Source organism: Engystomops pustulosus, chromosome 7, assembly GCF_040894005.1.
Source record: "Engystomops pustulosus chromosome 7, aEngPut4.maternal, whole genome shotgun sequence".
NCBI classification, from domain to species: domain Eukaryota; kingdom Metazoa; phylum Chordata; class Amphibia; order Anura; family Leptodactylidae; genus Engystomops; species Engystomops pustulosus.
In genome coordinates this window covers 179,702,480-179,716,822 of record NC_092417.1, presented here as the reverse complement: position 1 = coordinate 179,716,822, position 14,343 = coordinate 179,702,480, and the positions used below count along the sequence as shown (strand labels likewise).

Genomic DNA, 14,343 nt, shown 5'->3' with positions numbered 1-14,343 from the left:
AGACGCACAATCTAACGCTCTGCTCTCACCCCTTCAGCTCATGATCTCACGAGAGCAGAACAATCAGAAGAAGAACTACAATGACGGCACCACAGAGAACGAGCAGGACAACGCGCCAAACACCAACGGCAAGGCAAGACGCCAACGTGCAAATACCCAAATCTAATGCATAAATCCTAATACCAATCACAATAATAATACAAATATGAGCATAAAGGAAAAAGTAATCGTGAACCATAAAACAAACACTGTAACTCCGCTTAAAATGAGACAATGTTTCCAATATTTATTTGCAACAAAAAAAAACAAGGCAATCCAAACAAGCGTGATAAAAATCCACAAAAACACAAGAGTGTGGTGGTGGTCTTCACAATCAATTACATTACAAGTGGGCATAACATGGTATGCATACAAAGGTACAGATAATCACTTCACCCACCCGGGCGTTACATTATATCCAAAATAGACCACCACCACAGCACCCCAACGTACGTTTCGCCATCGCTTCCTCTAGCCAACGTGATGTCACTATGAGCTGACGTCTGATAAACCCCCAAATAATATACTCTATTTACTCATTTATTACTTAATTCAACATCTTCCGCCGCAGCCTTCTTGCTCCTCCTCCTCTGACGCCTTCTTGCTCCTCCTCCTCTGACGCCTTCTTGCTCCTCCTCCTCTGACGCCTTCTTGCTCCTCCTCCTCTGACGCCTTCTTGCTCCTCCTCCTCTGACGCCTTCTTGCTCCTCCTCCTCTGACGCCTTCTTGCTCCTCCTCCTCTGACGCCTTCTTGCTCCTCCTCCTCTGACGCCTTCTTGCTCCTCCTCCTCTGACGCCTTCTTGCTCCTCCTCCTCTGACGCCTTCTTGCTCCTCCTCCTCTGACGCCTTCTTGCTCCTCCTCCTCTGACGCCTTCTTGCTCCTCCTCCTCTGACGCCTTCTTGCTCCTCCTCCTCTGACGCCTTCTTGCTCCTCCTCCTCTGACGCCTTCTTGCTCCTCCTCCTCTGACGCCTTCTTGCTCCTCCTCCTCCTCCTCTGACGCCTTCTTGCTCCTCCTCCTCCTCCTCTGACGCCTTCTTGCTCCTCCTCCTCCTCCTCTGACGCCTTCTTGCTCCTCCTCCTCCTCCTCTGACGCCTTCTTGCTCCTCCTCCTCCTCCTCTGACGCCTTCTTGCTCCTCCTCCTCTGACGCCTTCTTGCTCCTCCTCCTCTGACGCCTTCTTGCTCCTCCTCCTCTGACGCCTTCTTGCTCCTTCTCCTCTGACGCCTTCTTGCTCCTCCTCCTCTGACGCCTTCTTGCTCCTCCTCCTCCTCCTCTGACGCCTTCTTGCTCCTCCTCCTCCTCCTCTGACGCCTTCTTGCTCCTCCTCCTCTGACGCCTTCTTGCTCCTCCTCCTCTGACGCCTTCTTGCTCCTCCTCCTCTGACGCCTTCTTGCTCCTCCTCCTCCTCCTCTGACGCCTTGTTCTCCTCCATAATACCTTCTTGCTTCTTTCTTCTTCTTCCTCATACTGTGCCTTGCAGCAGCCTCTTTCCTCCTCCTCACTGGTTTCCTTATAGCAGCAGGAGTTACAGACTGTTCTCATCAATAGACACTAATATGGGAAACACAAACTTCATGATGCTGAGGATTCACTTACATAAATATATTCATTCTGCTTTTCTACGACAGAGATCATCAGACGGTTCTCTAAATCAGGACGAGGACCTGTCCAAAGTAATGGAGCTCCAGGACGTCATTGAGAAGCAGACCAAGGAGCAGGGTCAGATGAAGGAACGTCTCGCCATCCTGTCCAACCGCGTCACTGAGCTGGAGGAGGATCTGGACACGGCCCGGAAGGACCTCATCAAATCTGAGGAGATGAACACGAAGCTGCAACGTGACGTACGGGAGGTGAGACGAGAGGTGGGCCCATGTGATGAGAGGCAGGGGGGGCGTGGGACGGGAGGCGCAGGAGAGGCGGGGGCCGTGTGACGGAAGGTGCCGGAGAAGCTGGGGGGGCCTTTGTCACGGGAGGTGCAGGGACCCATGTGACGGGAGGCGCAGGAGAGGCGGGGGGCCGTGTGACAGAAGGCGCCGGAGAGGCTGGGGGGGGGCCTTTGTCACGGGAGGTGCGGGGACCCGTGTGACGGGAGGCGCAGGAGAGGCGGGGGCCGTGTGACGGAAGGCGCCGGAGAGGCTGGGGGGGGCCTTTGTCACGGGAGGTGCGGGGACCCGTGTGACGGGAGGCGCAGGAGAGGCGGGGGGCCCATGTGACTGGGGGCGGGGGGTGTGATGGGAGTCTTCTATTGACAGTAATGTTCCTGTTGTATTCTCAGGCCATGGCCCAGAAAGATGATATGGAAGAGAGGATCACAACTCTCGAAAAACGCTACCTCGCTGCACAGCGTGAAGCCACCTCCGTGCACGACCTCAATGATAAACTTGAAAATGAGATTGCTAACAAGGAATCGGTACTCCGACAGGTAATGTACCCGGAGTGTAGGTACTCGTAGAACATGGTAATGTAGCCACCTACCTGCATTACTGACCCGTGATCTTCTCCATAGAGTGAAGAAAAGAACCGGCAGCTGCAGGAACGTCTGGAGCTGGCGGAGCAGAAGCTTCAGCAGACGATACGGAAAGCAGAAACCCTGCCCGAGGTGGAGGCTGAGCTGGCGCAGAGAGTGGCGGCCCTCTCAAAGGTGAGGGATGACTATGTAATAGTCCTGCGCCAAGTACAATGACTTACCTGCTCTGCTGCTGGGTGCAGATGTCTGATATTCACATAAAGCAGCTATTGGTACTAGGGAGGAGGATAAGGACACCTGGCAGCTGTTTCTCCCCATCCCTCCCCATTCACTTCACTTTGAGTATGTAAGTGTAATTGAACCATAAGGTCAGCTGGGGTCACAGTAGTGTTCCCGCAATAACATGTCATGGACATGCAATGATAGCAGATGAAGATGGGCAGCTCACCCTTCCTTTAAGGTAAGTGGCGCCTCATAAAATAAACAGCACTGACCTTCTTACAGCTGAATATTGTAATACAGTGGTCTGACCCCCTCACTCAGCAGGGTTTTCACCTACGGCTTAAAATTTTAAGACGGCCCCTTTAAAGGGAACCTGTCAGTTACACTAACCCAAAGTAGCGAAACAACTGAAAACTGCCATTATCCAGAAGTACAACTATCCCTATATTGTTCCTCCCAATGTAAAGTTCCACAGTCTGTTGGTGAAGATGACTCACAATCTGTGCAAATGATCGCATGTGACTCCATTATCTTTCCATTGAGCGGAGTCAGCCATATTCATGTCCATCTCATCCACGCCACCAGTTCTTTCTCCCTTCCCTCAGGAATGAGGGAGACGCTGGTTGTGTGACTCTGAATCGGGGAGCTGATTCCAATTCAGTGACTCTCACACAGCCTGCGACTTCCTTATTCCTGAGGGAGGGGTGAATGATGTAACAGAGACGAGTTGACTGGGCTGAATAGAAAGCAGGCCCATTGTCAATCAGTACCATGGAGTTGCGGCTGAGCCAGAACAACAGGAATATGTATAGATTGGCGAGTCAACTTTACCAACGGACTGTGGAGCTTTCCAGGCCTGGGGAGGAACAATATAGGGATAGTTGTACTGCTACATAATAGCTGCTTTCAAAGATATGTTTAGGTAATGTGGGTTGGGTTATCTGATAGGTTCCCTTTAAAGGACATCTATCATCAATTTTACTGATAGTAGATGTGTCCTAATTAGAAGTTCCTAAGGAACAATGTTCCGCCACGATAGCGGTAATATAGAGTTAAAAATTATGCTAATTAGCCTGCGGTGCTCAGAGTTAATTCCCCTGTCCTGCTAGCAGTGCATAGAGCAGGTGGTGGGTGGGACGGCCAGCAGGACAAGGGGGTTACAATAAGAAGGAAAACTTCTTACTAGGACACGTTCACCATCAGTAAAACTGGTGGATGTCCTTTTGATACTGCTGCTTCTGGGATGTTCAGCTTGTTACCTTATACTTGTGCATTTCCAGGAGGATTAACCAAACTGCGCAAAACTCAGAGAACAGTTTTGCAGAGTCCATGTATTTGCTGGCGGGGTCGTCCTCCGTGTCGCTCTTCCCGTCACGTCCATTCTATGTCATTTTGTCGTGTCCCAAATAACCTGAAATAACCAGAATTGAGTCAATGTTGGCCCCGGCCTCTGCCTCCAGTCTGTGCGTCTGTGTGTTTGTCACTTTTCTTGTCCTCTGACTCTGTAGTCTGAGCTTTTGCCTCCGGGAAAGCCTGCAGCTAAGGAAGCTAAGGCGTTGGGACATGCGCCTGTGCCTAGGAAGGTAGACGTCGCTCTCTGTTATCTGCCATGCTTGCTCCATTGCTTTCTCTGATGAAGGGGCAGTGAAGGGAACCCATGCACCCATCAGCGGCTGTACCTAACAATCCATGCCATGGCTGGGAGGTGTCCGCCATACTGAGTGAGCCTCTGCACCGCATCCATTGAGCACTCTGCATGTCTCGCTTCCGCTAACACAACTAACCCTGTGCAGAAGCTTCTGTGGTTTTATCTTGTGTTCCTTCTCTACTGACCTTGTCAGCGACATTTGGTCCTTAGAGCAGCCATCAGGGCACTTATTGTATGTAAAGGAGAAGTTATTGGAAATTGGGACATCTAGGATTTGGCATGGGGCTGCAGTAGGGCACCCAGCTGACCAGTCATGCGTATCGCCCTGAGTGAAGTGATACTCTTCATCCCTATAAATATTGAGTAGGACACCACGGAGTGTGGCTTCACTTTCACAGCAGATGCCAAGTCAGCGCCCCGCAGTGCCCTACATGTATTATAGACTGATAACACTGGGAGTTATATCACCGGCCATGAATGGCAGTGCATGATGTTCCTTAGGGGCTTTGCACCTAAAGGGAACCTGCCACCAGGGACCTCCTTTTTACTAAAGACAGGTTGCAGAAGCCCATCACACCTGCAGTGCAAATATTCCTTTCTGCTTTCTCTAAGCATTTTCATTACAATATAATCGTGTGTTATAACTTACTTTACACCCTGACAGAATCCTCTGTGTAGTCCCAGGGGTTGGGCTTTGGTTTGGATGCGTTTCAAAAAACATGTAACTTGTCTGTGCTGCAGACTCCTCAGCTCTCAGCCCCCACCTTTGTGCTCCTGTACAGCTCCTCGCTTCTCCACAGGGAGGAGCTGTGCAGGGCACAACGGTGGGGGCTGAGAGCTGAGGAGTGAGCAGCACAGACAAGTTACATGTTTTTTTAAACGCATCCAAACCAAAGCCCAACCCCTGGGACTACACAGAGGATTCTGTCAAGGTGCTAGGCAAGTTATAATAAACATTTATATTGTAATGAAAATGCTTAGAGAAAGCAGAAAGGCAGATGTGCACTGCAGGTGTAATGGGCCTCTGCATCCTGTGTTTTGTGAAGATGAGATCCCTGGTGACAGGTTCCTGAATTTGGTCCTGGACTGAACGCTGTGGTGACATCGGATTGTGGAATCAGTCATCTGTGATGTGAGGATTCCCTGCAGGACTATTGTCCTCTACTGAATACCATGATTACAGTACAGCGCAGCGACAGGGACTCGCAGCACAAGTCACATGCAGTCACATGCAGGGGCCCCTAAAGGAAATCTACCATGAAAATCCATCCGAATACAACAGCGACACTAACAGATCCAGGCACAGTGACTGTAATATCTTCTTATGTCAGTTATCCTTGGCCTCCTCCCTTCTAAAACCATGCTAATGAGCCAGAATGACTCTGGGGGGTGTTACCAGATTCACAGGCTGTTACACTGTGCAGGTGATTGAGAAAGAAGGCCATGGGTAACAAATGTAAAAAGATGCCCAAAGCCGCGGTGCCAGGATCTATGAGTCCCTGGTTCATCAGGATGGATTTTGATGGTGGATTTCCCTTAATTCATCCACACAAAAAAAATCCTATATTAAATATCTGTTTTATTTGTGTGTGCAGCTCCTAGGCAAGGTCTATGTGTCTCCATGGTTTCAGACTACAGAAAGCCCCTGTGTAGTCTGAGCCTACAGTTTCATCTCTCTCCTTCTAGTAACCAAATGTTTGTATGGGACAGATGAAGTTATCTGTATATATGGAGACGCATAGCTCTGCCTGGGGGCTGTGTAATCAAAATGATGCGGAAAATTGCTTTAATTTGGGTGCAGAGTGGGAGAGAGTTATCCCAAGTCATATTTCCGGGGTACTTGGGATGTGTTCACACATAATTGTGTTGATGCCAACTGCAAACTCTTGTTGGGTTATTTGCATATCCAGAAAAGTGGGGGATATGATCACATTCCGCTCTGTGGACCCCGGACCTGTGTATAGGGGCTATTTTCATCATATGATGACACCTCAGCTTTGTCAAGGTTTCGGACCAGTTCTGATCCGATTATCTATTCTTATCCCGGGCAGTGGACTGGGAGCTGCAGCAGTCATGAGAAGCCGCTGTAGTTCCCCTCCAGGTAGCCGGGGGGCGCTGTTGTACACAGAATCCATGCAGAATCTGCACTGTGGCCCCTTTTATTCCGGACCCTGTATGTTGGGTCCTCACCGATCATTAGGTGACGGCATATTCTTGCATTATGCTGTCATCCTCTAATGCCTGCACCCATTCATTTCATCACTGAGGGGGTCGTATCTTGTGCCTTGCGTCATCTGCGTCCCCCACCCCACCAGGGTCGTATCCAGCAGTCACTGCCGCCGTGCACTATTGCTGTTTGCTTATCCGCACATTGCAGAGTGTCACCAGTATCTGTGCCTGTACGTGTCTCCTCTGTGCCATGTGCCGCACACATGACCGGCTCCGTCTTCCTGTCTTTATGACTTTAGGCCGAGGAGAGACACGGGAATATCGAGGAGCGGCTGCGTCAGATGGAGTCTCAGCTGGAGGAGAAGAACCAGGAGTTACTACGGGTAAGACACACAAGGCTGAATTCACATTGTGCTTCAATAGACAACAGACGGCTCTCATGTAACATGTTACAAGGAAGGGAAGTTTTTTCCCCTGTGTTTTTGTGCCACTCGTCCCCCCCCCCCCCCCCCCCCGTGGTCGGGGCTGCTGACATGTGGCACCTGGCGTAGTCTCCATGCCGAGATGACTTGTAAATCCGACACTGCTGACATTCATTAGCACCATTGCTAAGATTAGCTCTAAGTAAATCAGTGCCTAAATTAAGCCTCCTGTAAGGAGGACGGACTCTCTCCCCCGGACAACAAGCTGCAGCGGAAGCATCCGGAGTGCAATGTCTAAGACCCTCTCCCTAATCTCCCCCAATATCAGGCCCGGCAGAGGGAGAAGATGAACGAGGAGCACAACAAGCGCCTGTCCGAGACCGTGGACAAACTCCTCTCCGAGTCCAATGAACGGTTACAGCTCCACCTGAAGGAGAGGATGGCGTCCCTGGAGGACAAGGTAATGCCGGGGGGGGGGGGGGGGGGGGCTGGAGGACAAGGTAATGCCGGGGGGGGGGGGGGGGAGGTCTGGAGGACAAGGTAATGCTGGGGGGGGGGGGGGGGCCTGGAGGACAAGGTAATGCTGGGGGGGGGACTGATAATATATGGGGGGGGGGGGCCTGGAGGACAAGGTAATGCCGAGGAGGCTGATAATATATGGGGGGGGGGGGTCCTGGAGGACAAGGTAATGCCGAGGAGGCTGATAATATATGGGGGGGGGGGCCTGGAGGACAAGGTAATGCCGGGGGGGGGGGGGGGGGAGTCTGATGGTAAATGGGGGGGCCTGGAGGACAAGGTAATACTAGGGGGGGCTGATAATATATGGGGGGTGGGGTCCTGGAGGACAAGGTAATGGTGGGGGGGGGGGGGGGGTTGGACCTGATAATATATGGGGGGTGGGGGCTGGTGGACAAGGTAATGGTGGGGGGGGGGGGGGGTTGGACCTGATAATATATGGGGAGCCCCTGGAGGACAAGGTAATGCCGGGGAGGCTGATAATATATTGGGGTGGGCGAGGAGGGTTATTTATGGGGGTCCTATATAATATTTGGGGAAGCCCTGGGGGCTGGGGGTGGTGGTCCTGAAGGACAAGGTAATACTAGCAGGTATGGGGGGGGGAGGGTCAGGACAAGCTACTAAGCTGGACTGTAAGGAGAGGTTCCTGGGGCCCTCTTGTAGCTGTAATCTAAGGCTGAGATATAAGGGGACACTTAGAATAACCTCTCCGCAGGGTCACTGATATCATTACCTCCAGGAGCCGGCATGATACAATGTGACCCTGCGGAGATGTCAACAAAATAACAAGTAGGTTCCCCCGCCCCTGGAGCGTAAGGACCCATCAACAGGTCCACAGGCTTTAGAGAAAGGCGTCAGTTTTGATCCTGTGTCCTCCAGACCCTCTTTGGGTAAGTGAGGAATAGAGCTACAGGGAACCTGTCAGCAGGGATGACCATGCACTGGGGCTTTGTCTGGCACAATAATAATTTCCATACTGTGCTCTGTTCCAGAACGCCCTCATCCGAGACGTAGAATCGGCCAAGAAGCTCATTGAGGAAATCCAGCATGAGAAGGTCGGTACCGGTGGACCCACAATCAGAACTCATCACCCGTCCCTAGGAGCAGTGATGAGTATATGCCTGACCCTTAGGCCCAGCTCACATCAGCATTAGGTTTTCTGTTATTTCAATCAGTTATTGTTAACCAAGACCAAGACTCAAAATAACTGAAGGAAATAACTGAGGCCTAACAGAAATGTGAACTGGACCCTAGACAAATGCCATGATCCCTCCATAACCTTGTATAAGGCTGGAGCGCGGGAGGTTCTCCACATCCACCGATTTATCCCATGTATCAGCCTCCATGCTTCATGATGATAGTTGATTTCACTAATCATGAGAACTTACAGTTTCTATTCACTATCAGCAAGCAGAGATCCTGAATCGCTGGGATCAGAAAGTTACAAAACTTTTTCATTCTGCAGCAATTAAACTTTATTTCCCCCCATTCCTGCGTGAAGGATTTGTGGGACATCAGATAATTTCTTATCACTTTTATATCCTGGGACATTGTCCAATGGCCCACACCTAGATTAACCCCTGCATTGCTGCGTCCTGGCGCGTTTCAATACATATAATGTCCATATCCAGGTGCGATGCTCTGCAGGGAACTCTCCCCCCCCCCCTCCCATCCCCCTTAATCACCCGGTTCTCCCTTCTCATCTTATATATAATAATCATGTAAATTTACAGTAATACTTCAAAGTCTGTGTCACCAAGACCCGGCTTCATTCATTCCTGTCTATAGGAGCAGCTACTGCTGGAAATAGAGACACTCAGAGCGGAAAACGAACAGGTCAGGATACGGGCGGCTTCCCTTCATCACAGGTATGGAGAGACCACCCTCAAAACTATCTATTACATGTATAATATGTATAAATACATGTATCTGTATGGTAAAGGGAACCTGTCAGCTGGATCAGACCTTTGTGTATGTTGTTAGTAGCAGCAGGACTGTGATATATGGATTTTTATTCCATGATTGTAGATTCTCCAAGTGCACTGGAGATGTGTCCTCACACTGCTGTGCTCTGTGCTCTCTGCAGCCAGTGTTCTGTATTCTCCCTGGAGAGATGTGTAATCATACCTCACACTGCTGTGCTCTGTGCTCTCTGCAGTCAGTGTTATGTACTGTCCCTGGAGAGATGTGTAATCAGACCTCACACTGCTGTGCTCTGTGCTCTCTGCAGTCAGTGTTTGGTATTGTCCCTGGAGAGATGTGTAATCAGACCTCACACTGCTGTGCTCTGTGCTCTCTGCAGCCAGTGTTATGTATTGTCCCTGGAGAGATGTGTAATCAGACCTCACACTGCTGTGCTCTGTGCTCTCTGCAGTCAGTGTTTGGTATTGTCCCTGGAGAGATGTGTAATCAGACCTCACACTGCTGTGCTCTGTGCTCTCTGCAGCCAGTGTTATGTATTGTCCCTGGAGAGATGTGTAATCAGACCTCACACTGCTGTGCTCTGTGCTCTCTGCAGCCAGTGTTATGTATTATCCCTGGAGAGATGTGTAATCAGACCTCACACTGCTGTGCTCTGTGCTCTCTGCAGTCAGTGTTGGGTATGGTCCCTGGAGAGATGTGTAATCAGACCTTTGTGGACAGTGTACGGTACAGTCCAGCACACAGTCTGGATGGTCAGTCCTTGCTGTCTTTCAGTCTCTTGACGGCTTGTAGCGGATTGGAGGGTGCCTTTGATCTGTAGTAAGAGTTGAGCTTCCCTCTAGCTCCCCCACAGGAGTAATGAGGTACTACCCGGTGCTGACTCCCCTGATGTCTGTCTCTTGCAGCCGGCCTCACCTGGGCAGTGTCCCTGACTTCCGGTACGCTCTTGCTCCTTCTTCGTTGTCTGATGGACATCCTGAGTCTTACAGTTCTTCACTGGTCCTGCGCAGGCCGCAGAAGGGGCGGCTGGCTGCTCTGCGTGACGAGCCCTCCAAGGTAGGACTTCTTTCCTCCTTCTTTATATGATGGCCCATCGCTGGAGCCTGACCTCACATAGTGATCCCCAGACCGGAGGGGTCGCTGCACCTTTATCAGCTGGGGGTGGCAATGCTAAACCAATGCTGGGTTCTCTCTGCTGTTGGGGAGGTCCCACAGGTCATACATCATCCTGATGATACACATGGGGTACCAAGGACTCCATCATCTATCCTTAGTCTAGTTTATCGGTGGCATATCATTGCTCCCCTGCAGCAGTCTATGAGCCACACGTCTATTGGTCACGTGGCCGGTCTGGAGCCTAGTGAACGAGGCTTAGCTGCAGTATCAAACACGGCCACTATACAATGTATGGCGCTCAGCCGGGTAAGAAGTGAACTGCAGCACAGGCGGCTCCCCATATTGTGTGTATTGTCTGCGCTTGTAGATGTAACTTAAAGGGGTGTTCTAGGATCTCCCTATATTAAAGGCATTTTCCAGGATTAGATAAATCTGTTCACACTAGTTGTCGTATCTTTGTCAGGGTGCAGCACTTGTGTCTCTTGTTTCTGAACCCCCCTATTTGCTTTGTCTCTACCGGGTGCAGTACTTGTGTCTCTTGTGTGTACCCCACTATTTTCGGTATCTGTGCTGGGTCGTGGTAGTTCTCTCTTGTGCCTGTACCCACCTATATGTGGTGTCTATACTAGGGGGTGGTAGTTGGATCTTGTGCCTGTACCCCACTATATGTTGTGTCTATACTAGGGGGTGGTAGTTCTCTCTTGTGCCTGTACCCCACTATATGTTGTGTCTATACTAGGGGGTGGTAGTTGGATCTTGTGCCTGTACCCCACTATATGTGGTGTCTATACTAGGGGGTGGTAGTTCTCTCTTGTGCCTGTACCCCACTATATGTGGTGTCTATACTAGGGGGTGGTAGTTCTCTCTTGTGCCTGTACCCCACTATATGTTGTGTCTATACTAGGGGGTGGTAGTTCTCTCTTGTGCCTGTACCCCACTATATGTGGTGTCTATACTAGGGGGTGGTAGTTCTCTCTTGTGCCTGTACCCCACTATATGTGGTGTCTATACTAGGGGGTGGTAGTTCTCTCTTGTGCCTGTACCCCACTATATGTGGTGTCTATACTAGGGGGTGGTAGTTGGATCTTGTGCCTGTACCCCACTATATGTGGTGTCTATACTAGGGGGTGGTAGTTCTCTCTTGTGCCTGTACCCCACTATATGTGGTGTCTATACTAGGGGGTGGTAGTTCTCTCTTGTGCCTGTACCCCACTATATGTGGTGTCTATACTAGGGGGTGGTAGTTCTCTCTTGTGCCTGTACCCCACTATATGTTGTGTCTATACTAGGGGGTGGTAGTTCTCTCTTGTGTCTGTACCCCACTATATGTGGTGTCTATACTAGGGGGTGGTAGTTCTCTCTTGTGTCTGTACCCCACTATATGTGGTGTCTATACTAGGGGGTGGTAGTTCTCTCTTGTGCCTGTACCCCACTATATGTGGTGTCTATACTAGGGGGTGGTAGTTCTCTCTTGTGCCTGTACCCCACTATATGTGGTGTCTATACTAGGGGGTGGTAGTTCTCTCTTGTGCCTGTACCCCACTATATGTGGTGTCTATACTAGGGGGTGGTAGTTCTCTCTTGTGCCTGTACCCCACTATATGTGGTGTCTATACTAGGGGGTGGTAGTTCTCTCTTGTGCCTGTACCCCACTATATGTGGTGTCTATACTAGGGGGTGGTAGTTCTCTCTTGTGCCTGTACCCCACTATATGTGGTGTCTATACTAGGGGGTGGTAGTTCTCTCTTGTGCCTGTACCCCACTATATGTGGTGTCTATACTAGGGGGTGGTAGTTCTCTCTTGTGCCTGTACCCCACTATATGTGGTGTCTATACTAGGGGGTGGTAGTTCTCTCTTGTGCCTGTACCCCACTATATGTGGTGTCTATACTAGGGGGTGGTAGTTCTCTCTTGTGCCTGTACCCCACTATATGTGGTGTCTATACTAGGGGGTGGTAGTTCTCTCTTGTGCCTGTACCCCACTATATGTGGTGTCTATACTAGGGGGTGGTAGTTCTCTCTTGTGCCTGTACCCCACTATATGTGGTGTCTATACTAGGGGGTGGTAGTTCTCTTGTGCCTGTACCCCACTATATGTGGTGTCTATACTAGGGGGTGGTAGTTCTCTCTTGTGCCTGTACCCCACTATATGTGGTGTCTATACTAGGGGGTGGTAGTTCTCTCTAGTGCCTGTACCCCACTATATGTGGTGTCTATACTAGGGGGTGGTAGTTCTCTCTTGTGCCTGTACCCCACTATATGTGGTGTCTATACTAGGGGGTGGTAGTTCTCTCTTGTGCCTGTACCCCACTATATGTGGTGTCTATACTAGGGGGTGGTAGTTCTCTCTTGTGTCTGTACCCCACTATATGTGGTGTCTATACTAGGGGGTGGTAGTTCTCTCTTGTGCCTGTACCCCACTATATGTGGTGTCTATACTAGGGGGTGGTAGTTCTCTCTTGTGCCTGTACCCCACTATATGTGGTGTCTATACTAGGGGGTGGTAGTTCTCTCTTGTGCCTGTACCCCACTATATGTGGTGTCTATACTAGGGGGTGGTAGTTCTCTCTTGTGTCTGTACCCCACTATATGTGGTGTCTATACTAGGGGGTGGTAGTTCTCTCTTGTGCCTGTACCCCACTATATGTGGTGTCTATACTAGGGGGTGGTAGTTCTCTCTTGTGCCTGTACCCCACTATATGTGGTGTCTATACTAGGGGGTGGTAGTTCTCTCTTGTGCCTGTACCCCACTATATGTGGTGTCTATACTAGGGGGTGGTAGTTCTCTCTTGTGTCTGTACCCCACTATATGTGGTGTCTATACTAGGGGGTGGTAGTTCTCTCTTGTGCCTGTACCCCACTATATGTTGTGTCTATACTAGGTGGTGGTAGTTCTCTCTTGTGCCTGTACCCCACTATATGTGGTGTCTATACTAGGGGGTGGTAGTTCTCTCTTGTGCCTGTACCCCACTATATGTGGTGTCTATACTAGGGGGTGGTAGTTCTCTCTTGTGCCTGTACCCCACTATATGTGGTGTCTATACTAGGGGGTGGTAGTTCTCTCTTGTGCCTGTACCCCACTATATGTGGTGTCTATACTAGGGGGTGGTAGTTCTCTCTTGTGCCTGTACCCCACTATATGTGGTGTCTATACTAGGGGGTGGTAGTTCTCTCTTGTGCCTGTACCCCACTATATGTTGTGTCTATACTAGGGGGTGGTAGTTCTCTCTTGTGCCTGTACCCCACTATATGTTGTGTCTATACTAGGGGGTGGTAGTTCTCTCTTGTGCCTGTACCCCACTATATGTTGTGTCTATACTAGGGGGTGGTAGTTCTCTCTTGTGCCTGTACCCCACTATATGTTGTGTCTATACTAGGGGGTGGTAGTTCTCTCTTGTGCCTGTACCCCACTATATGTGGTGTCTATACTAGGGGGTGGTAGTTCTCTCTTGTGCCTGTACCCCACTATATGTGGTGTCTATACTAGGGGGTGGTAGTTCTCTCTTGTGCCTGTACCCCACTATATGTGGTGTCTATACTAGGGGGTGGTAGTTGGATCTTGTGCCTGTACCCCACTATATGTGGTGTCTATACTAGGGGGTGGTAGTTCTCTCTTGTGCCTGTACCCCACTATATGTGGTGTCTATACTAGGGGGTGGTAGTTCTCTCTTGTGTCTGTACCCCACTATATGTGGTGTCTATACTAGGGGGTGGTAGTTCTCTCTTGTGCCTGTACCCCACTATATGTGGTGTCTATACTAGGGGGTGGTAGTTCTCTCTTGTGCCTGTACCCCACTATATGTGGTGTCTATCCTAGG

At 50.3% G+C, this 14,343-nt stretch overlaps 1 protein-coding gene across 16 annotated transcripts in view; it reads left to right on the top strand.

Annotated features, from left to right (window-relative positions):
- Window positions 1-14,343, top strand: part of PPFIA1 (PTPRF interacting protein alpha 1) — a 67,681-nt gene that overhangs the window by 15,195 nt on the left and 38,143 nt on the right. For 7 of the 16 annotated variants that reach the window (XM_072119109.1, XM_072119107.1, XM_072119104.1 and 4 more), the window contains exons 6-15: window positions 38-133; window positions 1,671-1,904; window positions 2,318-2,464; window positions 2,549-2,683; window positions 4,240-4,314; window positions 6,848-6,931; window positions 7,299-7,430; window positions 8,479-8,541; window positions 9,275-9,354; window positions 10,315-10,465. In XM_072119109.1, coding sequence (XP_071975210.1) covers window positions 38-133; window positions 1,671-1,904; window positions 2,318-2,464; window positions 2,549-2,683; window positions 4,240-4,314; window positions 6,848-6,931; window positions 7,299-7,430; window positions 8,479-8,541; window positions 9,275-9,354; window positions 10,315-10,465 — 1,197 coding nt within the window. The remainder of the gene's footprint in view (window positions 1-37; window positions 134-1,670; window positions 1,905-2,317; window positions 2,465-2,548; window positions 2,684-4,239; window positions 4,315-6,847; window positions 6,932-7,298; window positions 7,431-8,478; window positions 8,542-9,274; window positions 9,355-10,314; window positions 10,466-14,343) is intronic. The other 9 variants (XM_072119120.1, XM_072119112.1, XM_072119116.1 and 6 more) reach the window with 3 other exon arrangements.